At 47.3% G+C, this 27,152-nt stretch overlaps 5 protein-coding genes across 16 annotated transcripts; 3 read left to right on the forward strand and 2 right to left on the reverse strand.

Annotated features, from left to right (window-relative positions):
* Positions 1-30: 30 nt before the first annotated feature.
* LOC128275726 (3'-5' ssDNA/RNA exonuclease TatD) lies at positions 31-13,737 on the reverse strand. Of its 11 annotated transcripts, none has more exons than XM_053014331.1 (6): positions 13,639-13,737; positions 11,438-11,630; positions 11,111-11,371; positions 1,675-2,023; positions 1,430-1,541; positions 31-1,327 (listed from the first exon to the last, which is right to left on the reverse strand). In XM_053014331.1, the coding sequence occupies exons 3-6, from the start codon at positions 11,241-11,243 to the stop codon at positions 1,016-1,018; spliced, it is 906 nt and encodes a 301-aa protein (XP_052870291.1). In that variant the 5' UTR covers positions 11,244-11,371; positions 11,438-11,630; positions 13,639-13,737; the 3' UTR covers positions 31-1,015. The 11 variants fall into 11 exon arrangements, with proteins under 11 accessions (XP_052870291.1, XP_052870290.1, XP_052870293.1 ...); XM_053014330.1 differs by having other exon boundaries at positions 11,111-11,374; XM_053014333.1 differs by lacking the exon at positions 13,639-13,737 and adding an exon at positions 12,332-12,418 and having other exon boundaries at positions 11,438-11,609.
* A 204-nt stretch (positions 13,738-13,941) lies between these two features.
* LOC128273216 (cell cycle checkpoint protein RAD1-like) lies at positions 13,942-15,710 on the forward strand. Its single transcript, XM_053011149.1, has 3 exons — positions 13,942-14,032; positions 14,293-14,873; positions 14,934-15,710. Exons 2-3 carry the CDS (start codon positions 14,724-14,726, stop codon positions 15,708-15,710), a joined length of 927 nt encoding a protein of 308 aa, XP_052867109.1. The 5' UTR covers positions 13,942-14,032; positions 14,293-14,723.
* Positions 15,711-15,931: 221 nt separating this feature from the next.
* Positions 15,932-16,884, forward strand: LOC128273539 (RNA-binding protein 7). The gene is made up of 2 exons (XM_053011531.1): positions 15,932-16,117; positions 16,216-16,884. Exons 1-2 carry the CDS (start codon positions 16,031-16,033, stop codon positions 16,882-16,884), a joined length of 756 nt encoding a protein of 251 aa, XP_052867491.1. The 5' UTR covers positions 15,932-16,030.
* A 177-nt stretch (positions 16,885-17,061) lies between these two features.
* Positions 17,062-19,688, reverse strand: LOC128271310 (tetraspanin-33-like). Its single transcript, XM_053008773.1, has one exon. It carries the CDS (start codon positions 19,364-19,366, stop codon positions 18,533-18,535), a length of 834 nt encoding a protein of 277 aa, XP_052864733.1. The 5' UTR covers positions 19,367-19,688; the 3' UTR covers positions 17,062-18,532.
* Positions 19,689-20,094: 406 nt separating this feature from the next.
* On the forward strand, positions 20,095-22,819 carry LOC128272359 (mediator of RNA polymerase II transcription subunit 31). Of its 2 annotated transcripts, XM_053010151.1 has the most exons (4): positions 20,095-20,289; positions 21,069-21,471; positions 21,851-21,940; positions 22,007-22,819. In XM_053010151.1, exons 2-4 carry the CDS (start codon positions 21,441-21,443, stop codon positions 22,675-22,677), a joined length of 792 nt encoding a protein of 263 aa, XP_052866111.1. In that variant the 5' UTR covers positions 20,095-20,289; positions 21,069-21,440; the 3' UTR covers positions 22,678-22,819. The 2 variants fall into 2 exon arrangements, with proteins under 2 accessions (XP_052866111.1, XP_052866112.1); XM_053010152.1 differs by lacking the exon at positions 21,069-21,471.
* Positions 22,820-27,152: the final 4,333 nt, after the last annotated feature.

Genomic DNA, 27,152 nt, shown 5'->3' on the forward strand with positions numbered 1-27,152 from the left:
TAGTGACCATGTGACCAATGTTTACAAAAATAAATGATTCATTTATTGACTCACTACATAAGTTTTGTAATAATTTACACGAACAGTGTTACACTTTATACAATCAAACGTTACATTAGCGTAGCTTATTTGAGACATATAAAGTATGGCACTTCTAGCTCTGATCGGCCAGGTTCCCTCGCTCCTATCAGTTGAAATCGTGTCTGTGGTCCGTACGAAGCGACCCAGAAGCCTACGCCTTACGGCAGGATCATACGGCAATACTTCTCGTCTAAGAATGAGCTTCTTGTTCTGCAGTTCGCTTCCATGATCGTCCACGCTCGTGATCGTGTTTATCATATACTACCTTCTCCATACACGCTACCGTGATTCTCCCGCGATCAGTCTTTCACTTGGTTTCATGTTAATAACATAGTTAGCCTAACAACTATACAATTTCGGCTAACACATTCTTAACGTTGTTAACATACTACCTAGCTTTACACGAGCCCGGGCAGCGCTCGAGAAAGTAACGAATAAAGTATAGCGATGAGTAACGCTACTAATGCGGAAAGCGAATGGACAAACGCAGCTTAACATAAAAAAGAAGTGTGCATTCGAAGGAATCGATCGAATGAAATGTTTGCTTTACTTTAGTATTATCACCCATAGATTGCCTATTATCAAAAACGAAAACAAACAAATACCCACTCGGCCCGTTGTTCTATTCACCTCCACGATAGTTGAATTGATAGACCTATGTGGAGGAAGAAGGCGACAATAACGGTTAAACCATTAACAACTTGCTTAACTTTATACGGAGAGTTCGTAGATTCGATTGCTTTCGCCGAATCTGAAAACGTGAGGGAAAATGAAATGTTCGATAGCAAAAAAAAGAACGGTTTCGCGATAAATATAAAATCGTCGACAAGCTTAGTGGCAGCTTAGTTCGACGTCGTTCGATTGTTTTCATTGTTGTCTCTTTGCGCGCTAGTGCTTGCGCCATAGATCGATAGCCGTGGCTGCGGGAAACGCCTCATTGCGACAAGCCGAACAGTTTGAGCGCATTGAAAGCGGTGGCGAGCGCTACGTCCTCCGGTTTTTTGTTCATAAATGCCGCTATCATCTCAACGATCGCTGGCAAACTGCACGGCTCATTGCGCTGAAAGGTGCAGTAACGATGGAGGTAGAGCAACGAGCGCTCCGTCAGTCCCCCCTTGACGTGCTGCGGTAATTTCGAGGCGCGTGTGTTCGGATACATGAACGGTGAGTCCGTTTCCACCAGCAGACGCTCCATCGGAAGTCGTCCGTCTTCCAGTAGCTTCCGCACGCCCGTGTCGGACTTATCCTGTTGCGAGAAAAATAAGAGGGAAAAGACAGGTTAGAACAATCGCCCGGTGGACGCACGCACCCCCAAGGAGCCATGTTTCGAAGTGGAGTATAGCCTTACCTTGCATAGGTATCCGGTCAGTGAGATGTAGAATTCACGCTCCAGGTACTTTAGGGCCTCGTCCGTGGTGCCCATGAAACCTCGCACGATAATCGGCTGTGTTGGTTGGAATCTGCAAAGGGCCGATAACAGAAACATGATATCAGAGAAACATCCTGACGGAACAACATGCAGGTGCAGCCTCGTTGTTCAATTCTTGGTGCATGTCCATTTGTTCATGTTTCGGGGAGTCCGGAACCACCTACCTCGTGAGTATTTCCAAAACATCCTCCTGTGCCGATCGTTCGTGGATCAGTATCGGTTTCCCGAGCTCGGCGGCCAGCTTTAGTTGCCGTTCGAAAATCTCTTTCTGGGTGCAGGGTTCGGAAAAGTCGCGCTGATAGTCGAGCCCACAGGGCCCAATGGCGACGCACTCGGGTGCGCCGGCAATCAGCTGGAAGTCGTGCCAGCTGCTCGGTTCTTCGATGATCGATTTGGAGTCGTGCGGGTGGATGCCGGCCGTCGAGTAGATGATGCCGGGATAGATGCGCGTCAATCGGAGTGCTTCCTTGCTCGACTTCACCGACGTGCCAGGGACCATAATTTTCTGTACGCCTGCAATTGGTCAGATTCAATGTCGCATACATTAATACCCAAGGCAACGTAACAGGCCGGTTTCCTTTTTCTGTAAACACGATATGCGAAGGAGCTATTTTTAATTCTCCCAAATGGCCAATAACGACGCACCGACAGGTGGCTGTGCGGCCCATTCTTTTTCTCGAAATACAACCATTACCGGGGGGAATACTAAAGAGTAAAAAATCGTCGTTCCGGCGATAATGCGGTGGGGCCTGTGACCTTTAAAACCCGACCGCTAATACCACGAGGTCACGGTTATGCAAAAAGTAAGACATTTATTCTCACAGACACTTAGAAACGAGGCACACGTTCCTAACGGATTAGTGGAATTTTTCTTTTCGCCCACCCGAACGGTGAATGACATGTGCTGTCCCACAGACATTCGATACATCAGAATCGCGAATAATGTAACCCCCTTTTTAACTTCACACGCGGACGAGGTTTAGCCAAACGTTTGCCACCTTTCGGTGCTTATTTTCGTTCAGTAAAAGTATAACAACGTAGCAATGCTTGTTAGTGTTACAGCACCAAGCAAGGATGAATATCGACAAAACGAAATGTGGAGTGAAAAATTGGTCGAATAAACTAGTTCATGCATAAAATTCAACGCCGCCAGCAGTGCGCGTTCACTGAATGTACGGCAGTGTGCTAAACATGAGCCTCGAAGATGTTGCATGATTTTCATCGACCAGCCGGAACAACATCATCTCAACCGGCGGGCCATCCAGGCGAATCGAACATAAAGCATATTATGCTGGGACTCCTTGCCTTACCCACCACGCTATTTAGCTCTAGACGTCTCGTCACGTCTGTGAATGGTTTGAAACAAAGGCACGAGGTTATCGATCTCAAGCTCGCGCCATTGGACAATTTTACTTCAAACATCTGGTCAACTCGGAGGCTGAGGTGGAAACGATGAAAAACGTGACTGATTGGTTAAAATCAATGACTAAAAAATGCTCTCACGAGCAGCGGGCATTATCATTCTGTTTGATGAAGGAACCGAACAGACACACCCTCCTATCTTCCTGTTCGATTTGGAACCCCCTTTTAACCCACTTTTACGGGCAATGTGATGGAAAACGTTCACCTCTTGAGCGCCTAGCCTTACTTTTTGAGGCACACAGAGCCTTGAGACTGCTTCTATCCTCGGTTCTTGCTATCGACTTGACTGGGAAGGTGTCGCGGGGAAGTACTGGGGCAATGCAAATAACTGAACAGTGCTGAAGGGGAGCAGACACGACGTGAAACGAAAAATCAATGGCCTCTTTGTTGTGTGCGGTTTGCAGTTTGCAGTGGCCTGCAACAGGCACCACCTAAGTGACCTGAACGATGTCTGGAGACTGCCGCCGACCAATGCCCTCGCTGTCGATGGTAGTGGAGCCTCCAACTCCGAGTCACCAGGCGGACATTTATGTTCGTTGTAAACCGTGTTTTGGCGGGACCCACCGTAGAGAGCGCGTCCGGGTTCCGACTCGGGGCACCGAGCGAGCAAGACCATAAATTGGCGCGCGGACTGAATTTGTCGCGTGCTAGCGCCTGGTTAGTGCCATGTTTAACAGCTGTTATAATTTTACTGTCTGGCTCTGAACGACCGGCAACCGGGAGTTTCGGACTCGAACTTTTGTCCACCGTTCTCCACAGGCTAAATATTCCACAAGCCACTTATAGCTGAGAATAATTTTCAAACGGTTTCGTGTCTTCTTCGGAAAATCTTGCCTTGCCCTCGTAGTGAGTCGTCCACAATCGATTCAAACCACCGTCACCAGTGGGTGACAGTGAAAATGTGGAAAAACGAGCAACCGACGGTGTCCTCGACCACCGCGGTGGTGTTCCTCTGGAAACCGCATAAAAGCGCCATAAGCCACACACATCGATGTCACAAACTCCACTCGACACGACAGAGAGACGGACACCCAGCCGGCGTGTGGTGTGGCGTGTTTCGGATGGCATTGAATTTGGAGCATAGCTTCCACCCACCACCATACAGCCGCCCGTAGTCGCTTCCCGGAACGTATGTCACGACTCACCCGGCCGCCTAGAGCCGCTACCCGCCAGAGGCAGAGCATGCGGAGCTTCCAGTTTGCTGGGGCCGTTTAAGAAACAAAATCGCTCCGGTTCAGTGCGGTTCATTTCAAGCCTTTCTGCTGCCGCCCCGAGATCCTGACGATTTCTAACTTTCGAACACCTTCGCTGCGGAGGCCAGGCCTTCACCCAATCGACCGACCGGCCGGCCGTTCGCTAAATTAGTTTTGCGTTATGCTACGCATCATTAGCCAGCGCAGCGTTGACTCCTTTCGTGGGTCGCGGGTTTCACATTATTGTTTTTGCACGAAGACTGTGCGCGGTTTTGTGATTGTTTTCAAACGCCCACACAAAGCTTGGACCGGAAAATTGTTCACTGATTCTGAGAAATGAAGTACACCACCGGTTCGGGCCACCGGTTGAGGCGCGCAAATACTACCACGGAGGTCAATCAGTCAACGATCCGACGCCGTGCGGTTATTGAACGGATTTAGCGACTTGTAAAGTTTACAACCGCCACCACACACCGACCCCGGCGGGAAGTGCGCAATAAAGAACAGCAAAGTAGTAAGCAATTCACGGCATGCAAACATCATTATTTATCAATTCGGTCGCACGCGCCGTCAACCGCAGAAGAGCCGCGTGGAACGGGTGAAGGATCGATTCGATCGTGGCGGGGAAACCGCGCGACAGAAAAACCTGTCACCTGTGGGCCACGCAGCAGCGCCAAAAACGCCTTATTTGGAAGCGGCAGCGGAATTGGCAGCATCGTCGCGCCCCAGTATCATGCAGGCGCATCGTCCCGCTCATGGACACGGCCTCTCGGATTGCCAGCGAGAACCAGTTTTGTTTGGTAAAGGGAGCACACGCCGAAGAACAGCTTCGTCCTGTGCGCGCACCTAGAAGTAGCGGAGCGTTACAGTGCATCGGTTTGCGGTACCGTTCTGTTCCCAATACGGTTGCATAATGCTTCTTCCAAACGGTGGGTATGTGGCGAGGGGGACACACTCACCGAAGACCCACTCGAGCCGCGGAGCGCTGTGGGCGTTAGAGCAATCATCCCACCGAATTTCACGTGTGCTCCGTCCGAAAGTTACATAACAAAATCTCTAGCCTTCAAGGGTAACAACGAAAGGGTTTCGAGCCGCCGTTGTCCCGCCGTTACATACGGCCAATTGAGCACCAATTGAGGGTGTTTTTGTTGATATTCAATTTTTGAAAGTTGGACTACGAAACCGACATCTGAACCGGCAACATTTTGTGTCAGTTTACTGACAATAAATAATAATTATATAATTTATATTACCTAATTTGCTATACTTAGTTATCGGTGCAGACCTGCGATCGAATGACGATGTCATAGTCAGAACAAAGAATCGGACAACATTGTTTAAGCAAGTACAGTGTACATTACAAACTCAAGTACTGCACCGAACAGTACACAGTACTGTTGGGCGTAATAAACGGTAGAACACTAAAATTATTTTCAACTTGTGTCTATAGTACGCCAACCTTCATTTCAAGGAACATAAACGCCAAGAGTGGAAAGTAAATTCTCCCAATGCTGTTACTTTCACTCCATACTGACTGAAGCACGTAACCGAAACGTAAAACACAATCAAGCAGACTTTGAACTACATAATTGAAGTCACACAAAAGTTCTGTTAGTTGAAAAGAGAAACGAAATAATGGTTATGCCTATTTCCATCCAAATACATCCGACGATCGGTAGTGTTCCTTCTCGCGGCACGTCTTGCAGTAATCTCACCGATCGGCGACAATGGGTTCGTTCAAACAGCAGCTGCATCCCAGCAAGTGCATTCCTTTGGTCGAGTGTCACGTTCTTGATTGAATTTAATTTGTTCCCCCGTTTCGCTTTCAATGTCACTGACCACTATACGCGGTCTACGGCGACGGATTTGGCCTTTGGCGACGAAATGGTGCTCTCTCTTAGGTTTATGCTTCGCTCACAAAGGCACGCACCAATTTACAAGAATTTATGGGTGAACTTCGACTTTTAAGGCCCAAGTGCGTGGTCCCGTTGCGTATCTTTTCACGAGCGCCGCTTCCTCGTGGGATGTTTGTAGTGAAATTCTCGCTGACGACACCCATGGGACACATCGTCGACACCAGTGCCCATTCCGACCATTCTCCGGGGAATGGCTTAAATTCTAATTGTCGAACCCTTCTCGAACTATTCTTCGACATTCTTCGGCTCCGTCGAATGGATTAGATCGATAGAGCTGTCGTCGATGGGGTCTGGTTGCATCACCGTAAGAGTGCGCCATCTCTGCGCATCAAGCAACGGCCGCGAATTTAGCGTGAAAAACGACGCATTCTAGCGCCCCTAAACAACTTATGGCTTCACACGAGCATAAGGATGAGCTCACCGCGAGGGTCGTCTTATTTTGAAGAACGCGCCCGGTGGCGATGATCGTGAACCGATTAACATCACCGGTGGAACCGGCCGCAAGTTGTCCCAAACAAACCAAGTGCGCATGCGGCGGAGTGGCCGTTTCTCAGAGTAGTATGTTGTATTTTCGATGCGTTCACGCGGTTTGCGACCGAAACGGGATTTAATTTTAGAAATGCGATCATATGCGATCAGTACCAACCAGGCTCGCGCATCATCTGCGGGGCGTCATGGCGTAGCACAGAATACGACGTTCCGGTCTTCGATCAGGGCCTCTCATCAGGGACAACCAGCGGCTCCCTGCGGACATCGCGATTCTGACGCATTCTGCCGCCGGTTCGCCTAACCTTAAGTCTCTTCTCTTACCCAGATCTTTTTTGCGCATCTTTTTACCTTCTTCGAGAGCATGGTTTAAACGCGCTCGCACAGTAAACCTACAGCTGTTGGGAAACTAGATCTTTATTTAGCACACACCATTTAGTAATCTATTTTTCGTTCTTCTAAATTCCTCCCCTATGCACAAATTTTTTGCCAATTTTGTTATCACATAACAGCAGCAACTGACAATAGAGTTGGAGTACTCTTTTCGTATAGCTTTTTAAAAAATAATTCTCTTTAGCAGTATATATATTTTTTAATTTGATTGGCGTGTTTTCGAAAACCTAAATGCTTAGGAAAATACGTAACCTAAATAAATGAAAGAGTTTAATTTACATGGCAGAGGTGCGATGATAGCTTCCTCGTTTAATTTACTGCGCCATTCTAATAGCCGTTACATCCGAGTTCGATTGGAGAAAGTTTTCCGTTTTGCATTAGTCATTTTTTAGAAAAAAAAACCAAATCTTTAACCACGTGTGCATTCCATTTGCAATTCGATCACTCAATCGAACAATGATTGCATTCTTCCGCCATCATCAAGGATGGACAGAGCAATGGCCACAGCGTGGCATTTTACCAGCTAATTTGCTGTATTTATGATTTTCAAACACTCGCCGCTTAACCCGGCGTGCTGGGTTGCGGTTGGCTTGTAATGACCAAAAGGGGGCACACTCGGAATCGAAACCATCGTCAAAAGAAACATGCGTAACGTGCCACCAATCAAAAGTTTCCGTTTTTTACGATTTTCGGAACAGAAAACGCCTGAAGCAGAGCCCGGGTGGTACGTACGTACACACCGTACCGGCAGCTGCAGGATGGAAGTGATTAATCTGTGGCCACTGTGATCGTGATCGTCAGAGCCTAGCTACCCGGAGATACTGAGGGGCACGCCACCGCCGTGAGATCGTGGTGTGTTCGGTGTGAAATGAAGATCGCGGGCTTTTCCATACTTCCGCCTGGTCCGATGAAAGCGAAAATCAAATACTGTTTGCGAGACTGAAAAGTGAAAAATCGGCCACAGGCTGGCCGTGGCGCGGAATAATTTTATGCTCACTCGCATTCAGCCTTACAGCTTCGGCGGCGGTCAATTACGTGCCACTTTTGAGCATCGCATTAATGCAGACCGCGGCGAAAGGAAAGCCGAAAGTGAGTGAGCTTTGACTCGCGGAAATGGTCACGTTCCGGCCAGGAAACACAAGAAAACTGACCACTTTCGAGTACACCGATCGGTGGAACGAGACCACCTTCTTGCATTACTATGCGCGCCTCTGGTTCGTGTGGCTCGAAATAAACGTAAGCCGTAAAAATGGCCGAAAGAAAATCAGCTTTTCTTTATGATGTGCGCTCGCGACTCACGGGGGCCTTATAATGCTCCTTAAGCAGTTATCGCAGAGGATCGGACACAATCGTTTTCGTTTCGTATTGGGCTCCGACCCGACTCCGATCATATGGAGAGAAAATGGCAAACGGTGAACTTTCAAGCTGCTGCCCACAGATTTAAATAATTGCCTCACGACGGAGACGGACGGTCATCAGAGGTTTTGGAATTGATTTGAATTCGGATCGCTGCAAATAGCAAACCGTTCAGTAGCCCAATAAAACTAAATTGACCCATCGGTTTATCGAAAAATCGACGTTTGAGCGGGAGAGATCAGGGCAATGCTTTTCTAAAAAGGTTTGAAATGTGCGAAATATGCAAAACATTTTAGCACCCAGCAGGGCCAGACATAATAATTAACAATGCAAGGAATGTTTACGGACCATCAGCAATGTATGCCACGCTAAATGGAGAATGTTACATTGCCACCTTCGCTTCTCCGCAACATCCACAGTTCGTTCTCCGTACCAGCCGATTGATTGGCCACAGCCAGTTCGTGTTAGTTTTGTTGTGTTGCGTTAAGCACTCTTAAGCACAACACTCTGGCAAACCGGAATTGTTTTGTGCCTAGCGGAGCATAAAACGAAGCACAACATAAACAGTAGCCGCACATCATCGATCTGGTGAGTGGAGTGGTAAGTGTCTGTTCTGCCGACATTGCTGTCCAGTGCTGCGCACTTGATGCTCAGAAGGACCGTTACGATGGTGTAAGTGGTCCAACCGTAGATTGGGGTCTAAGATGAATCAGTCAAAAGCAAGACATTCTATAATTATTGTCATAAAGGATTAGTGCATTTCTTTGCAAAGTTAATCTAAATAACAGCTTCACACAACGTTGCGCATTTGCTCAATAAGGTCACAATGCTCTGTAAATTAATGTGTAAACATTAGGAGAGCATGTAATGCCATTAAATCTCCATTTACGGCAAATGCTCACCGAAGCGACAACATAATGGGCACCGAGTGTGTAATACTTCGCCATTCCTAACGCATCATTGCTGCATTGTTTTGTGACGCTGAAAGTTCCTCTCGCGATACCAGGCATCTGGATTAAGCCATTTTCAGTTGGTTTTTCTGCTCCAATGAAAATATGTAATGCAGTAATCTTTCTCCGACAATCTTCGCACTAGTACAGTCGAACGGCCACAAACAGCCGGAGTTGAGTGTACATAAGATAGACGAGATACTATGATTGTTGGAAAATAATCATTACACATCGTTATTTTAGGCTTATTTTTTAAAAAGTGTAAGATCTTACAGGTTTGAGGTTTCGTTCAATAAGCCTATGGAATAATCGCTCTTCCTAATGAAGAGCAAATGTAGAGCTTTCGCTCTTTCTGATGTCTTTTCCCGAAAAAGGAAGTCTACTGATGAAATTCTTGTAATTCCTGTAATCCTCTCGTCTACGCCACTGGATCCAGGTGTTCAACTCATGACTGTTTGCTTCTCCGACTGATCTAATTTTAACACATCTAGTAGACATTGCTTTTACGTTTTCAAACGTTACAATTTTTTAATTGCAATATCTGAACAGCAAGAAAAAATGCCCTTCAACAGAGAATGGTTAGAAATTTTTCGGTTGGTTCGGTTCGGTTTCGGAATAATCCGTCCTCGATCAGATGCGATGCATAGTTTTTCTTCTATTCAAAAAGGGATACTTGAAACAATTCAACTCAACATCAACTCCTTTGGTGGACTCCGTGAATATACTGATAAAATACTCTGGCCACGGGCCAGCCAACAGCTCGGATTTGATGTGCTCTTCTTCCGGCCTCCGGTGTTTGTGAGCAAAAAAGTGCCATTTATTGCTTCGTGTCGTGCGGCGCCTGCTTCATGGCTCGCTTCGACTGTGCGAGATCAAAAAGCAGGTACCATACACGGAAGCGACTGAATTAATGACCAATGGCAATAAACGGCCGCACCCTTTCCCCGGCAAAACTCTCATGGCGCACGAAACAGGCACACCCGCAATCGGCCAAATCGTTTCCAGAAAGAAAAAAACAAAATGAAAATACTTTCACAGTGTGTCCAGCAACAGAAAATTTCGATAGTTTCCCCGCGAACTTCCTCTCGAGAAGCTCTCTGGGTTACATGAGCAAAGTAAGCCTCCTACGAGGGGTTTCTCTTTCTTACGAGAGGGTGGTGGTGGATGCGCGCCGTTGTTGGCCAACGATCAAGAGCACACAGCACGGTTTCCCCCGTTCGCCTTGGGCCGGCATGAATGGCGAAAAAGATTAGATTGTGTTTTGGTTGATGGAATTTTTCGATTCCATCAGAACTCGTGATAATTGGGCACCGAATCGTGAGAGTGGCCTTCGCTAAAATGAACGTGCCCTTTTCGGCAGCAACTTTAACATTGTCATACCTGTTCCGATTTTTTTGCATCTGAAATGTGAAAATCGTAAGGAGAATGCAAAGTGAGAACGTTGGCTGCAGCGCCCTCGAAGGGCAGCTTCTTGGACGTGTTATGAGGTAAAGAGCCATTGCGTGGCACACGTTACGTTATGTGTTTCGACGAGTGATGGGCAGCGAGCCTTCGCCTTACAAAAGGATGCCTTTCTTGGGCTTTCGCCGTTGGAACACATTTCACATTATTGCCGATGTGTAGTTCACTTGGTCGGGGAACGTTAATTGCTGGCTGTCGCCGCCAGATCCGGAACCGGTCGGCAGACCAACGGTGCATGTTCACCGCGATACGGTTCTTGTGGTGTGTCCATTACACACTGACGACACCCCTTTAAAGGCGTAAACTTCCCGATAAGATTAGTTTCTATCGGGCCTAGGGCCACCTCGTTCAACAGACTCGGCAACAGTTTTGCCGAGTCCTCCGTGTTCCCGCCCCTTGCCCGCCGCTTACCCCAAAACTCACCAGAATCTTTTGCCCGCTGTATCACCGAGTCGAGATCTCGGGTGTACTTCTTGTTGGTCAGATTGGCCCCGACGTCGACGACGATCAGGTTCTCGTAACAGTGCTTCATTTCGTCCTCGTGCACGTTGGCCATGGTGTTTCGCGTTGGCAGGCGGCAGGAATGTGTTGTGAAACGGGAGCAACTTGGGCAGCGCCCGATTGGTTTTGATGGCCCCTCCGATGACGACTTTGTACGCGCCAAAAGGTGTTGTTGCGTGTCGCCTGCTGTCAATCCGTAACTTGGTCAGGGAAAAAGATTACAAACAATCAAAACCGCAACTCGCCAACCTGGGTGATATCGGTTGATGATGCCGCGCTGAACGCACGTTGGCCAGGAGATCGAATCGAAATGGTGCGCAGATTCCGAACGAAACACACCACTTTTTCCACTATAAATCTCAACCACCGAAAAGAAACTCACAAGCTCGACACTAACAGACAGCACGCGAACCGTTGGCGCCTGCGGGGACAACAACAAAACCTGTAAGGAAACCTCGAAGCAATGTTATCTGAAACCCCTCGAGAAGGTGGCGCAGTTCTCCCCCCGGGGGGAAGCGAAAACCGCGAACAGAGCGCGTTTATGGTGTGGCGCTTTTGGTTTGCACTTGTTGGCGTCGTCTGGGATTTTTTTTTCTCAGGACCGAGACGACACTGCGTACGCGTTCGGCTAGAGTCCTGGTGCTGGTTCTGAGACGCTGCTTCCGTTCCGTACTCGCAGTGACCTTATTCGCCTCAATGTCGCGAAATTTCGTTTCGTTTGATGAGGTATTCTAGGAGTGTAATGTCACGTTAGGGACCCGACGTCACACAAAAAAATATGTACAAAAAATGAATCGCGCTTCGGAGTGTGTCGCACGTTGTGTACTCGCAGATGATGATAATTTTTAGCAACTATTACACCACGTTCGGCTAGGTCAACTGGGCTTGAGCGGAGGAGAGTACCGGTGGGAACACGGGACACAGGAAAGGGATGAATTATTACTTTGGCAAATGTAGCGCACGTCGCAAGTGAGAACGCTCAATAGTAAACAACACTTCGCACTTCGCTCTGTACACAAACCCAAGGGACTAACCCCCCGATTATGAAACTCGAACGTTCACTCGATCATTCATTTTGAGTTCATTTTGCTATAGCTGTCACTTTCTGTCTTCTCTCTTGCTGTATTTTGCTTTCTCCCTTACTGTGTTCACTCTAACGTTCGAGTACTCAATTAGAGAATGATAATCGGGCCTTAAGCCAGAGAGTGCGCGCGCACTAATGCGGGACGTTTCAACACAACGGATCGAGCTGTTCTGGCACCGCGGCCAACGTTTCTGCTTTCGTGAGGCGCGACCTGCGCGAATCAAGTTGCTAAGAGAGCGGCTGGCCGCGCGAGCGATCACCAGTGCCGTGTGCGTGTGTGTATGTGTGGTAGATACAGCTTCCTTTTCTACTTTATTTCCTTATTTTCTTTCCCTTTTACTTTCTCTCTTTCTTTCTCTCTCTCTCTCTCGTCTGCAGTGCCTCGCAATCTTCCGTGGCTTTTGCTCTCATGTTGTTCTCTCTCTTTAAAGGTCCGAGGTTAAATTTGGCCAATCAAGAGTGAAAGAACGAGAGTATTTATGTTGCTGGTGTTATGCACACACATGACCGCATTCGCCATTAAACTAGGTCTACTTAAATTGAAGGTTCAGACACACGCTGATCCATAAACGTGGTCAAAGTGACCATCAACTTGGCAGAGAATGTACAAACTTTTTTAACCTCAATAACCATGTCTTAAACAGGTGGTCATTTTTTACCAAAGTGATCGTTGAAAATGACGATCACCTTAAGTTACGCATCTTTGCGTACGCTTTGTGTGTTCTTTAAAGACAGCACATTTTCTTGGCACCCTTTTGTTTACATTATCCTTATTTCTCAAGTTCCGCTCAAGATCCGATTGCTTTCGCTCCGTCTTGACAGTTGCTTGAAAGTAAATGTAACAGCAGAAAGCTTCACATAAACGAATTGGCCTAATGAAGCGCGAAGTCGCTAATCGGCCCGACAATAACATTCTGGTCGTCCCTCAACCATTGTTGATGTGTAGCAAACATCACTAGGGCTGCTCTGTGTGTCTGTGATCACTAGGGCGCGATCGGTGATGACCTGCAGCCGAGATCACGCACGCACCAAGTGGAGCGATAAAGAATGTGTGCTTAACACTCACGAAATACTTCACGCGCCTATCGAGTGTGTATGTTAACGGTCGCGCAAAGCATCACGGATACGATCGCGTTCTAACTTGGTGGTGGACACTTTAGAAGCTATCTAACACCGTTATTTCACAATATGTGTACGCCGTTTGTCACTGATTGAAGCGCGATGTGTGTGCTTCGTGCTGTGATAACGAGATTAAAGTCACTATCAAGAAAGTCCACCAGTGTTCGTAACGTAGGTGGTTAGTCAGCGGTTGAAGTCCCGATATTCAGACTTTATGGGGCGAATCCTTGCTGGCTAGTTAACTAACTTTGCGGATGGTTGTTTTTGGGGTGCCACTTTGTCACTACCGTCACGCCAATCTGCCAGCCTGTCGCCCCGTGCGTGCCGATCTATCTCTTTGTTGAGTCGCAACTAAACACAAACCCACGGATTCGCGCTCAATCAAACCCCGTGTCTTGTTGGCCATCGGCAACAAACACACAACAAAACATCGTCTCAGCTGTGTGACGGTATTTTCGCTCGACGCTCGCTCACCAGAGCCTGCCGGGACTGTGTGTGCGTGAGATAGTCGCGAGCGGGAGAGACTTGCCGCATAATGTTGCTGCGGTCGCGGAAGGTACACGGCCGCAAGCCGCGTGTTCGACTACGGACTGGGATGGATTTATTAACAAAAACACATCGCCACGGCATAAAAAACAGCGGTCAGTTCAGGAAGTCGAGGTGCAAGATTTATACATTGTAAACACGCGTTTCGTGCAGAGTATTGAGCATGCCACAGCAGCGGGATCAACGAAGTCCAGAAAGAGTAGATTCTACGAACACGAATACGAATCCGTGCGCACACATTGGACGGGAGAATGCATTCACCTCACAGCGAGTCTCGCCAATTGGCCGCTTTCGCCCAAATTTATGCAAACATTTATTGTGAGAAGTAATTGTTTCTTTCATATTCCAATTTCAGTTGAAAGAGTAGACCTACTGCAACTTCATTCCCTGTTCGATCGAGCACTCCTTGAACGAGCCTTACTAATTGTTTACGGAAAGCGACCCATCGTTATCTACCAGTCGCCGGACAAAGCAAACAAATTGGTCGAAGTTCCTGGCTCAGAAGCTGCGACCGTCTACAAGAATTTTCCTTCAACTTTCTTCTGCTGCTGCGAGTCCTTCCGCTGTTCGGTGTTGAAACACAAGAGCCAAGCACTCTGCAAACACCTGCTAGCAACGCGCCTTGCACTGGCCCTGAATCGAATTCAAGTCGAAACATTGCCGAACGACACAATCGTTGATCTGAAGCAGCAATTTATTGACGATTGTTGTGAAAAGATTGGGTAATAACCACCGCATCGCATCAGTCACACTGCAGGGTCACACTGCAAAAAGCTGTAGACTTTCATGCAATTAGCAAAGGAGCTCTTCGGAAAAGGGATTATTTTAAATCCCAACATGGTGACCCAATCGCAGTTCAGCCAGATACAGTTCCAGGCGGTAGTAGAAAACGTTAGCATGTTCTACAAAGTTTTAAAGGGAATCAATTTTGTTGACGTAAGTAGTTTCTGTTGTTTAGATTGTGGATGACGCTAGCTGATCCCTCTTTCATTACAGAGCGCGATGGTGCAGCTAAGCAAAGAGGGCATAAAATTGACCCTTGAGGATGCGAAATGTGTTCAAGTGGTCGCACTCGTCAAAAGCGCGTGCTTTTCCGAGTACAACCTGTCTGCGTACCCGTCTGCGGTGGCAGCAACGGGCAATGACGGTGACGAAAGCGAGCCATTTGCTTCGTTTGGGTTAAATCTGAAGGTATTCACCGACTGTTTGAGTATGTTCACCAGCAGCGACTTCGATCCCAGTTTGAAGATCATGCGTAAAGGGCCCGGTACACCATTGGTCGCTATCCTGGAGGGGCATCGAGAGGACAACTTGATTACGGAGTGTGCAGTGCGCACGATGGAACCGTTCGATTGTATGGACTTGGACTTTGACGATGATCACCCAATCGTTAGCAAGATCGCTGCAAAAGCCTCCGAGCTTTTCCTGCTGCTCGGTGAACTGGATGACGAAGACGTGATTGAGGTTATCATTTCGCCGACGGCACCACACTTCAGACTGAAGGCCTTAGGAGATCCGGAAATGGAGACCGAGATAGAAATTAAAAAAACCAGCGATATCTTCATTAGCTTTGCTTGCTCGGAAGCAAGCAGCAATCGGTACAAATTAAACCACTTTAAGCATGTCATGCGTACATTATCGCTCGCAACAAAGGTGGTACTTAGCACGAATACCGAGGGTTTGCTTGGCTTCCAGGTAATTATAGAAACGATGGAGGATTCGCTTTATTACGTTCAATACTTCATTCTACCGCTGGTATTGGACTCCGATTAAATGACCATGGATTAGGTTTTTCAAACGATAAATAAAATGCCGTTCAAATAACAGACAAAAATCGAGTAATTCAAAACTTATCGTATCGTTAATTCGTATTTCGCTTCGTAGGGGGCGCTGTCGTGCGGGAGTGACAGCTAAGCGTCATCGATGAAAACAAAACATTACCTGAACATTACTGTCGGAGGAAAATAAAAATAAATCAAAGCAATCAACGCACCAAGTATTTCACCAACGTACACGAATAGTTTCGCAGTGAATCAATCGACGTGAAATTTGAAACTGAATCTTCTTCAGCTGCTCTTTGCGCTGCTAGTACTATGAGCGACGAAGACGAGAGAATGTTGTGGTGTGGCAATTTGCACGATAAAGCTACCGAAGCCCTACTGTACGAATTGTTTCTTCAGGTACGACAATATCAAGCGGATTTTTTCCGCCATAATACGAAAGTTATGTGCGCCTTGATAATCCTCCACCGTTTTTTTTACTTACTTTTGACTCACAGGCAGGACCCGTTGAAGAGGTGAAAATACCCCGTGATAGCGACCGACGCCAGCGATCGTACGCCTTCATCACCTACGTTCATCCTTGCAGCGTGGACTACGCGATTAACCTGTTTGAAGGAACTGCTTTGTTTCAACGAAAGTTGACGCTCCACAGAAAGATTCGCAACGGCCCGAACCCTGCCGCTTCGCCGCAAATGAACTTTAACACGTCAGCAAACAGCAACCGGCTTCTACCATCGCACTTGAGTATTGGAACGGGGCAATATTCGCACGGCAACACTGATGACAATCCTTCGAACAGTGGCCCTGGCGGTCTCGATACTGGCAACGTATTGCTCGCCCAAAATACTGTAATTAACGAGCAAGCAATGGCCATGGCGCTGGCGATGAACTTGCCAGCTGATGTTTTCCTAGGTGAAATGCTTTCTCAGCTGGGACAGCAAATGCTCGGTGCCGAATTGCCTTCGTATGAAGTCGGTGGAAGTCAGCAGAGTTCGTTGCGGACGAAGATGCACCGAAGCGATCGAACGAATGATTATGACCGACATGACAGCAGTCGTCACAGCAGCAAACCCTATTCCCGTGACGATCGGCGTTGGCCGAATAGTCGTCGTAAGAGCGATAAAGACAGGAGTCACTCTCACGATCATCACCGCAAGAGAAGGTAGTGGTGCATTTCTTCTCCAAATCTCTGGAAATATGCTACGGGAGCCCAACGTCAGCACAGTTTGTGGCTGGGAGTACAAATAAATCCAACTTTTTTACCCTTTATCGTTGCTTTTCGCCACTCCTTTTCTCTAGAAAGTTCCTCGCCGTTTCAATGGTATATGACACGTGTTGCATTGCCTTTATTCATGTTCAAATGTCTTTAATTCGAGACAGTTCTATTGAGCTTTACACATATATATGACATAGAATTGGCGTACTCTTGTAGTTAAGTTCAGCAGTCAGTTCTATTGGAAGTTTACTCCACCAGCGACCACGAATAGCAACCGGCCCCTACCTACAGACTACAAAACGGGAAGAAACATCACGAAATGCACCGTTTCAGTTGCATGATTGGTTTTGATCTTCTGCTGCTCAGTAGTTTCCGTACAGTTCTTATATTTGAGATTTTCAAATGAGATACAATTGTCATTTACTTAGTTTCGCACGCAGGTTTTAGTTGTGATAAGTTGACGCATTTCATCGCCGTGTTCCCTATACATTGGTGGCCAAATCTCACATCTAATCTCCTGTCCGCAATGTGTAACGCTGCGATCAACACGGTGCATTTGGAGTCACTAGTCTAGATTACACCCTAGGTATGCGAACCCTTCGGGGCAAAGCTGGTCTCTTAATCCATCGATAATCTCATTCTTCCTCACTACGCGCGCGCTTGTGCAGTTCAGTCGTTATTGTGCAGGGAAATTGTTGAGGAATGCAATCGCTGTTGCCCATGTCCACGCTGGTCTCTGATCGTGGCCGAAATTGAAGAAGAAATCTTGCTGCTCCATGTAGCGGTTCTGTTTCTCCTAGTATTGCCTATAAGCATGTGAACACTGGAGCAGTGTTCTGGTGGGAATGAGACGCTCGGAGACGTTGCAAGTACGGAACTGTGGTGACAGCGACAGTGGCTTCTTATAATAAGGAGTTTGAAAACCTAAACGCAAACCTTGAGGACAATCATGCTGTTTTTATGCTTAGTGGCTGAGGAAAATGTGGGGGTCATCCTCAGTGTTATGGGTTTGTATCGGAATGATTTGAATTCGCTACTAATTACTCTCTCTCTGGGGGCCAACGAGCAACAAGGTCATTAAAAGATTTCACGCTTCTACCTCATTTGCTCAATGAAAATACTGATGAGGTTTGCACATAAAAACATACCACGATCATCACGACACCGCGTGGTACTCCGGTGCAATCTGGGGGGCCGGGTACGTGGAAGAGTAGTGAACTGCAAAACTCACATACTGCCAAAAGCCCACTACTCCTATTTCATTACTCACCCAAATGCTTCTTGCAAGCCAACGATGGCGTAAATAGTTTTTTGTGTGTGCATGTGTGTGTTTATGAGTTGTTGCGCTTCAACTTAATGTTTGAAGCCCCACTGTTGCTTGTTGGCGGACAGTTCCATTGTGGCGTGTGGCTCTGTTTTTCCTTCGCGTATTTTAATCTCTCTCGCTCTCTCGGACCGTTCTTTCGCAAATGCTCTCACTGTTGTTTTCCTACCTCCTGCGTTGGTTAATTATTTTGTTGCGGGTCTCGCGATCCGTGTGTCCGTGCGACGGATCATACTGGTCGGCCAACGCCGCCTCCCCACCCAATGTAAATTCACTATGACCAGCTACTCTTCTGCAGATCGATCTGTCCTTCGAGCGTCTTGGCTAGATAGATGATGAACAGCTGGCTGATGGCGGCCCCGAGCGCAATGCCCGCAATCACGTACAGGTTGCGCTCAGCCCATACGCGGACGATCTCGATGCACCCATTAGTCCAGATTTTCTTGCTTGCTGCCGCGACCGACTGCTGTTGGATGTGGTATCCGCACATGATGTTAACCAGTCCGGAGCTGATATCGGTGGCATTGATGCAGCAGCTGTAGGGCACGCCGCATTTTTCCACACTTGGTGAGGAGCAATTAAAGTACTCGTTCTTGCCCCAATCCAAGTAGCCCTCATTGCTGAGCCCGCAGCAGTGGAACTCTTGCTGAGCGAAATCGATGAGATTCTGCAGATCCGGATCGTCGCGGTACGTCGTGATGATTTTGTCCGTAAACGACTCCTCTAGGACGCTATTTACTTTGTGCGGAAATACGAACGCCGTGATGGCGATAGCCATTTCGCACAGGAAAAATATCAGCAAACAGAGCGAGTAGAACTTCAGCAGGCAGGTATTTTCGCGCAGCGCCCCGAGACATCCGGCTAGACTGACCACGAACACGATGCCACCAGCAATTATCATCACAAGCGAAAGGTTTAGTACGATGTCGTAGAACGTTTCGAGTTTTATCAACCCGGTGGCCTGCCATTTGTCTACGAACGCGTAGAAACCGATACCGATCAGTAGCCCACCGAAAAGCCAGAAGATGAAGTTCAGCAGAAATATCATATACTTCACGCAAGAACTAACGTAGGTGAAGTTGTTGGTGGGGTAGCGGTACGGTGGCATTTTCGTCGAGTCGTTGTCCTTCAACCGGAATGCCCGTATGAGGACGTGGGCAGCAGCTAGAGACTAGAATGCACTTTTCACAGCGATGATGGCGATGATCTGGTGGCAGTCGAGCAGAGAAATCCTTTGTTTACTTGCAGAGAATGGTAGGCAGCGACCGTGTTTGCGCGACGGAAGCTGCTATGCACTCGAGGTTCGACCGTGGCTAATCATTGCATCGAATAACTAAAGCAGCTTCCGTTTTTCGCTAGAAAGATAAACACTCCGTTCACGAGCTGCGCGTTTCGCTGGTGACTTTCCAATTGTCGTAAAACAAATTCGCAATCCGTCCGTTTCGTAAATTATCTCCTTCTCTTCGGAAACTGCATACATGATTCACGCACACTATGCCCCGTAAGCGTTCCCAATCGACGCACACACCCGTACGTATCAAACGTCAACAGGCTGACGATGTTTTGCGCTTTCGGTGGGTTTTAAAAATATGTTGTTAATTAGATCACGGGTCATTCGGTTAAGTTTATGATATTTTTTGCTTTCTGGAAAACCACCCTGGAGCCTGATTAGAAGCACAGCACTGAGGGTTGAACATTAAAAAAATCGAGGAATCTGTGTTCAGTCGGCTGTGAGCTCTAACGGTGCGATATTTTCTACGAGTTTTCGCGGCTGTCAATAGGCATGCTGTCAAAATATTGGCCTTTACCCGAAGACGCGTCAAATGAGAAAATTCAGTGAACTTGTTCGGCTGAATAGCGATTAAAGAAATAGTATTTTGGAAACGTTGCTTCAATCACTTCCCGTTCCCGGTGCCTTTGTTCGATGCGAATCTTTACATAGCGCGTCATAAGAATATTGGCACTACGGTCCGATACCTGGCGCAAGTATAGTAACGGAACGTCCGGTGCTGATGATGAACCCATACGGTTGTGAGTACTCTGGTGTTGCTGTGAACAATATAAAACATCTATCTTTCCATCATTTTCTGTGTTTAGATGTCTGCAAACTGCACCAAACGGAGCACCATACCCCTATGTGTATTCGCTCGGTTTAGTTATGTTACGTTGGCGGATCAAAATTAAGTTCCTCCACTCATAGCCTGTTGATGCATTCGTTAGTTCGTTCCGGATGGACCCGGCTCCCGGCCGAGGTTACATCCTGCATAGCTGCACTGCTCATCAATGATAATTCTAGAACGAATTGGTGTCGTTATTTCTAATTGTTAAATAGTTTTCCATTCACTTTATGCCAATAGTTTTGTTTTCTCATCTCCCAAATGGGCACCATCCATTAAAAGGCCCCCACCATCCGCTTCTGCAGCGATATGCTTAACGTGCACTTAGTGACCGCACGGAAAATTTCTCTTCGATTCTGCGAATGGGCCCCTTTTTGGCAATAGACATTTTAGATTGACACCAAAAAAGTTGCATCAAAGCCGGAGCCGCAGTGATGTACCGTTTCGGCCGCCTTTCGACTCAGCACCGATGAGTGTGTAGTGCCCCGAGTTCCGAGGAACGGGACTGATCGGTGCTGGGGAAAGTAAAGCCGATCGGTGAACTGTACATAAATTCGCCTTCGCCAAATACATCGTCTCTCCTTTCTAGCACTACTTCCGATTATGTTGTAAATAATGAGCTCCTATTTTTGTTTTTTCTTTTTCTCTTTCTTCCTCTAATTGTTCGGTTTATCAACATTTTTTCTGCTCCAGCTTATGATCGGCGCGAAGAAGCGGCTAGCGAATAATTAGCAAACTCCTCGCCCAAACTATCCGTAGCCGTTGAGTTAGTTGCTCAATCGTTTACTGATGATTTGATTGGTGTGATGATCGCGTTAGTCTGATTAGGCTGGGTTTGCTACTTTTTGAGTTTATTTGCCTGTTAGCCGAAATCCAAGCTCCGTTCTATGGCAACCGCACCTATCTCACGTCGTTAGCTAGGCGTACCAGAGGCCACGGCACAAGCCCTTGTTTCATCGTACAATTACCTTTCTCTAGATACCCAGCCAAAGTATCCTTTCTGCTAAAGTAAACCACCCCAGCACATATACACTTACTCGAACAAACCTATTCCAAATCAATACCATGGCTAATAAAATGGTCGGTAAGGGTAAATGTAAGTACTTTATGTTATTCTACTTCTCCTATCCTTTCCTCTATCTCTGTTTTGTCAAATTTATGTACGCAACTTCTACTCCGACGAGTAAAGCAGTAGTGGTACGCACAAGTAAGCCTGCCAACTTCACGAGACATAGCTAGTAGCGAGACCGTACATTATGCTTCTTATTCTACACCCTGCACTTAGCACAGTACGTCGGACAATTTTGCCCTCTTTGTTGTAACATTGAAACTTACTCTCAATCGCTTTTGCATCCTTTGCCTTTTTATTCGGTGCTCTATACATACACACACACACGCGATTCCGCGCCAAAACCGGCACTATGTATTAATCGAGAGTTGTTTCGCTTCCAATGTTTCTTCGTGTGTGCTTGCAGTACCCGTGGAATCGGAAGACGCACAGAAGCTGCGATTTCAGGTCGAGCTGGAGTTTGTTCAATGTCTGGCGAATCCAAACTATTTACACTGTAAGTTGCTTTTGTTATCGCTTTTCAACCCAACCTGATTGAGCTGATCAAATGTTCCATTTACAGTTCTTGCACAACGTGGCTACTTCAAGGATACGGCCTTCGTGAACTATCTGAAATATCTGCTGTACTGGAAGGAACCGGAGTACGCCAAGTACATCAAGTTCCCGATGTGTCTCTACTTTCTGGACCTACTACAGTACGAGCACTTTAGGCGCGAAATTGTAAGTGCCCAGTGCTGCAAGTTCATTGACGATCAGGCGATCCTGCTCTGGCAACACTACACTCGACGACGCACGCGCCTAACGTCTCTTGGTACCACAAGTCTGACTGGATTGGCCGTTGGTGGACAACCGGTCGGTGGTGGCGTACAGGGCACGTTGCTCTCGAACGAACCCACGATTATGGCCACCTGTAACAATAGTAACGGTGGTAATAATGGTACCCAGAACAACGCCAACAACGGATCGTCGGCGGGCATCATGAACAGCAACAGTGTTAGCAACAATGGACCCAACAGTGGTGCCGCCGGAGGTGGCGGAAACGTCGGAAATGCAGGTGCCGCGCAACAATTGCAGTCACAACAACCTCAGCAGCAAAACGGGGCCGGTGGGTTGACACAGCACAATGGTGTCGGCGGCGGCGGTATGATGAGCAACCCGTTGGGTCTACTTGGCAGCGGCGGAGGAAGCGGTAGCGGTGTGCCGGGCGGTGGCATCAACCAGAAAGTTCCTTAATGTCGCACACTGTCACCTCCTTGCACTGTTCGGAACGGCGCACTAAATGACGGTTCCGTTGTTAAGCACTGAACTTTCACATGAATCGTTGGTGTACAAAGACTGTTTTTATAAATACTGTATAGCTTACTGTAGGACGTAAATGAAGATTAAAAAATAGTAAAACCTACAACTTGCGTTGCGATGTGTCTTGCTAGTAGTTAGCTTCAAGCAGTGTCCCGTCCACCCAACAACTTCATCGGTAATATATTTCCCGCTGGTGCCATGAAAGCCGTTGAGCATCCTCTGTCAAATGCAAATCTTCTATGCCCTGGGCTATGGTTTTGTATAAAAGAATCGATATTTGGTGATATTACATAACAGCGTGTTACTCAATCCGCTTGTGGTTTTCTTATACACTGATCTACATTTTCTTTGACTTGAACGTGTGTCATTACCGTGCGGGGAAATTTTCACCGGCTTCCAAACATCAGCGGAGCCATCTTTCATCCCTGAAACCCGAATATTTTAGCTCTGAAAGCTCTCGGTCCTAAAAATGCTGCTTCGGTGTGGCGTTAATTAAGGTAAAAAGATATACATTTCCGACCACTTATTCCTCTTCCAGCCGGCTCATTATGGAGCGCCATTAAGATTATGTGCAACACAAATCAAATTGTTTGGTACAAATCGAATGGAAATTATACAGCTCCGTGGTTTGAACTAACGATCTCAGTAATTGCTTTCGACCGAAACGAAAAATTTTCGTCAACAACCCACAGTGGCAATGCTGTAAACGAACATTTAATGGCGATGAGCTCGTTCATACTCGAGGCACACTTTATCGGGAAAATTCCAATGCCAAAAAGAAACAGACTGCTGGCAATGGCCTGTCTAGCTTATTGTGCCGCGGGCAGTGACCAGTTTTCGATAACAAAGCATTGCCCTACTCCGCACAGTAACGAGATCTAACGGGTTCCCGATATTTATCGATACGCATCGATCGGGTGAACGATCAGCTCGTTCCCATCAAAATTAAAGGAAAAAAGCTCTCCTCTTTAAAGAAATCGTATAATCGGCTCAAAAGAGGCTCACGTGCCCAACAAATGGCCGATCAACCTGATTAACGGTTGCATCCAAATGCGCGATCAACAATTTTCGACATCCACGCGGCACTGCAACAGTATTGATGACGCAACGAAATGACTACACAGTGAAAATTCAGCCAATTGTCGTGGAGCTATGTATTTTCGATAAAAGAAATTTGGCACAGATGGGAAGTTTTTATTATATTTGGATTGTTATTAGCCCCAAGAAAAGGCTCAACACACTGGAAATGGAAAGAGTAGTTAGGCTGGGACAAACTTTCTTGGATTCTGCAATCCCTGCCATGTCATTAGCGAAACAATTTACACCGGACGTGCAACTAATCGATGTTCGCCCATTTCAGTAGTTAACGTAAACAATAGTCGTTGCTCCTGCCGTAACGAAAGTGACGATGTTTGCTTTCACTTGCCAGCACTACTTGCAGCCCGCTCACATTTCTTCGTTCCAACGGAAAAGCTTCTGCAAAGGTCACGTTTAAACCGATCGCTAGGGTCCGTAAGTATGCCAAAGGCTCGGTCATGAAGATGACACTTTCTTTCTTTCTTTCTTTGCCATTAGTTCGCTTCGAAGCCGATGCAACTGTGCACGATTCGTTTCGGTCCGAGATTAAGGAGAATACCCGTAGCGAGAAGGGCACTCTCCTGGCGGTGGCATACATTCGCAACCCTAGCTTGGTTCCCTGTAACACGGCATGCAGTGTCAATCTGATGATCGGGTGGTGCACGTGCTTTACCCACAAACCCGTGGTAAACTATGCCCGAAGTACTCTTTTTCACTTAGCTTGCGATCATCGTCGGCAGAGAAATTCTAGGCAACTGAAAGAGAAACCAACTCTCCGTCACGACTTTCGGCCCGTGTGGGCTTACACCTGCGGATGTCTTTACCAACGTTAGGCCCAACTGCGTCATCTCCCGCTGGCGAATGTCATAGACGCGGGGAAACCTTCGCCTAGGTCATCAGTATGCCAGAGTGTAGGAAATGGACAAGACAAGCCACTCGAAAGTCGTCCCACATGTTAGGCGACCGTGTCTTGCGGTACCTAGTTTCTAAAAATGCAAAACAAGGTTCGTCATTCATTAGGTGATATATGAGGCACTATCTTTCAAATTTTGTTTGCCATTTATTCATATTCGTTTCCTACGTACGAACGTACCCACGTGGCGTGACACACGTGGCTAATTGACGGAAATTGATAATATTTTATGTGAAACTCCTCATTAATGAGCTCCAACCGAATGGCGGGCATCTTTATTACTCGAACCGAAGAAGATTCAAACACTTGACACACTTATCATTGTGGGACGCTTCAGTGTTTAGATTATCAAGGTTTTACCAGATAAATCCGGTCGGTCGCGGTAACCAGATATCGTGTACCACCAATGCTTTCCGTTAAGACGATCGAATGTTTCCATTTTTTTATAACATCTGACGGTCAATACTCACTCTTTCAGGTTTGCAAAATGATCGTTCTTTCACTGTGCTGCGTGTTAATGGAATGAAAGCTTAAATCCGTTTGTTTTTATTATTTTAATAATTTACTTATTTTATTTCCTATATTGTACATTATTTACAGCTTTGGACCGTGACGCAGCGCTATGCAATAAATATACGATAGTCAATTATCCCATTAACGGTTAACGGTTGCGTTGGAGTGATTCAAAATACAGAGCAAAACACTAAAATAGCTTCGGCCTCGATCGATGCATTCGGTCAACGTTGTTTTGCTGGGAAGCAAAAAGCAAAGATCGCACGGCTAATGGGTCCCGGCGCGTTCTGCACCCGCCAAGAATATGCCGGACCCGTGCTGTTCCGGCGGTTATGAAAGAATAAGAAACAACAGCATCCGTTCACCTTACGGTCCCTACGATTCCATTCTCCCTTCGCTCCCTTTAGTATCCACATAAGCCACCACAAAAGCAAAATCCAAAAACAGTTAACAGACCAATTGTTCGACCAAACACTCCCTAATAGCCTACCGATTTGGTTCGTATACCTAAAAAAAATATAAATCAATAAATATCCGCATCGATACCGGCCCCAAAGTGTGGCCCCCCGCATAGAAGTAGTTCTGAGCACGGTCTTGAGCCCATTAGACCACGGTTCTCGGTTTTCGCCCTCTCATGGCCCGGATGAGAAGGGTCCCGGTGCGAATGGCGGATGCTTGTGCCGAGCAGCAAACCTTGCGACTAACCGCCGCCGTGGGTTTACTTTTCTTTTCGATACTCCAGCCAATGATGGGGCGCCCAGTTGCAGTTCTTCTCCTGTAATTACACCACCTAGTGCCCGGTTTTCTTCAAGCCAAACCGTTCCCTCTACCGGCACACGCCTTCACCACCATCACCATCTTCATCAATACGGTTTGAAGACGGGCTCCCTGGGCTCGTTACTTTTGGCGTGGCTTTTATCGTTGGTCGCCATCGCGGCTGCAACCCGCGGGCGCGGCAGTACGGTACCGGTGCCGATGGTTTGATGTGTTTTTTTTTTGCTTTTGCTTTAACCGTTGCTCGTCGCTGATTCCGTCGTCCCGGTTTCAGAAGTTTCGTTCCGCCATTCCAGGCCCCGGGGGCCACTTCCGCAAATACTGATTGAATTTATTGTTGGGTTTTTTATTTTCCGCCGCTCGATGGGATCCGTTGCTTTATGCTCTTTGTGCGGCGCGCGGTTCGTTTCTGCCTCTCCCGACGACGACGACGACGACGCCGTTTTAAAGCTCCTGTTCAGCCGCCGGAATCGGGTGAATCTGCGAAAAACAAACAGAATGGGAAAAAGGGGGCTATGAGTTTCTGGATGCTGCTTCCCAAAACAATTGAACGGCAAGCCGCAAGAAACCGATTCCCTAGCGCCATCAACCGCAATTATGAGGATCCCTCCTGATCCGATGGCACCGCTACCGTCGGTGGGCACGCCGCCGTGCGTAGAACATTTAAATTCCAGCCGATGGAAAAAAGTGGGCCAAACAAGTGTCGCTTCGATGGCTCGATAGCTCGATGGCGGCGAGAAAATCCTTGCGCAAGGCACAACGCAAGGCTAACGAGGCACCGATTATGCATTCCGAACCGGGAGATGTCGATGCAAATGAGCCGTCGGAAGTAGACTGCGATGATGATGCTAGTGCGGTGGCCAGCTTGGGCGGCCCCGGGGAAATTCTACTTATGCGAGAATGGCATACGAACAATGGCTTCAACGTGTTAACTCTCGGGGGACATAAGTACACGATCTCGATGTTCTTATGTGGAACACTTGCTAGAACCCCCCGCTGCCAGCGGTGCTCGAATCGAATCCGATTGTTGTGATGCACCGTTCCGCCTTTCTGTTGTCACGTGATTATCGGCCAAAGAAATGGTTCCGTCGGCGTCTACCATTGCGATCCTGCGTACCGCGGAATGTCCCGT

This window comes from Anopheles cruzii, chromosome 3 (genome assembly GCF_943734635.1).
Source record: "Anopheles cruzii chromosome 3, idAnoCruzAS_RS32_06, whole genome shotgun sequence".
In the NCBI taxonomy this organism is placed as follows: Eukaryota; Metazoa; Arthropoda; class Insecta; order Diptera; family Culicidae; genus Anopheles; species Anopheles cruzii.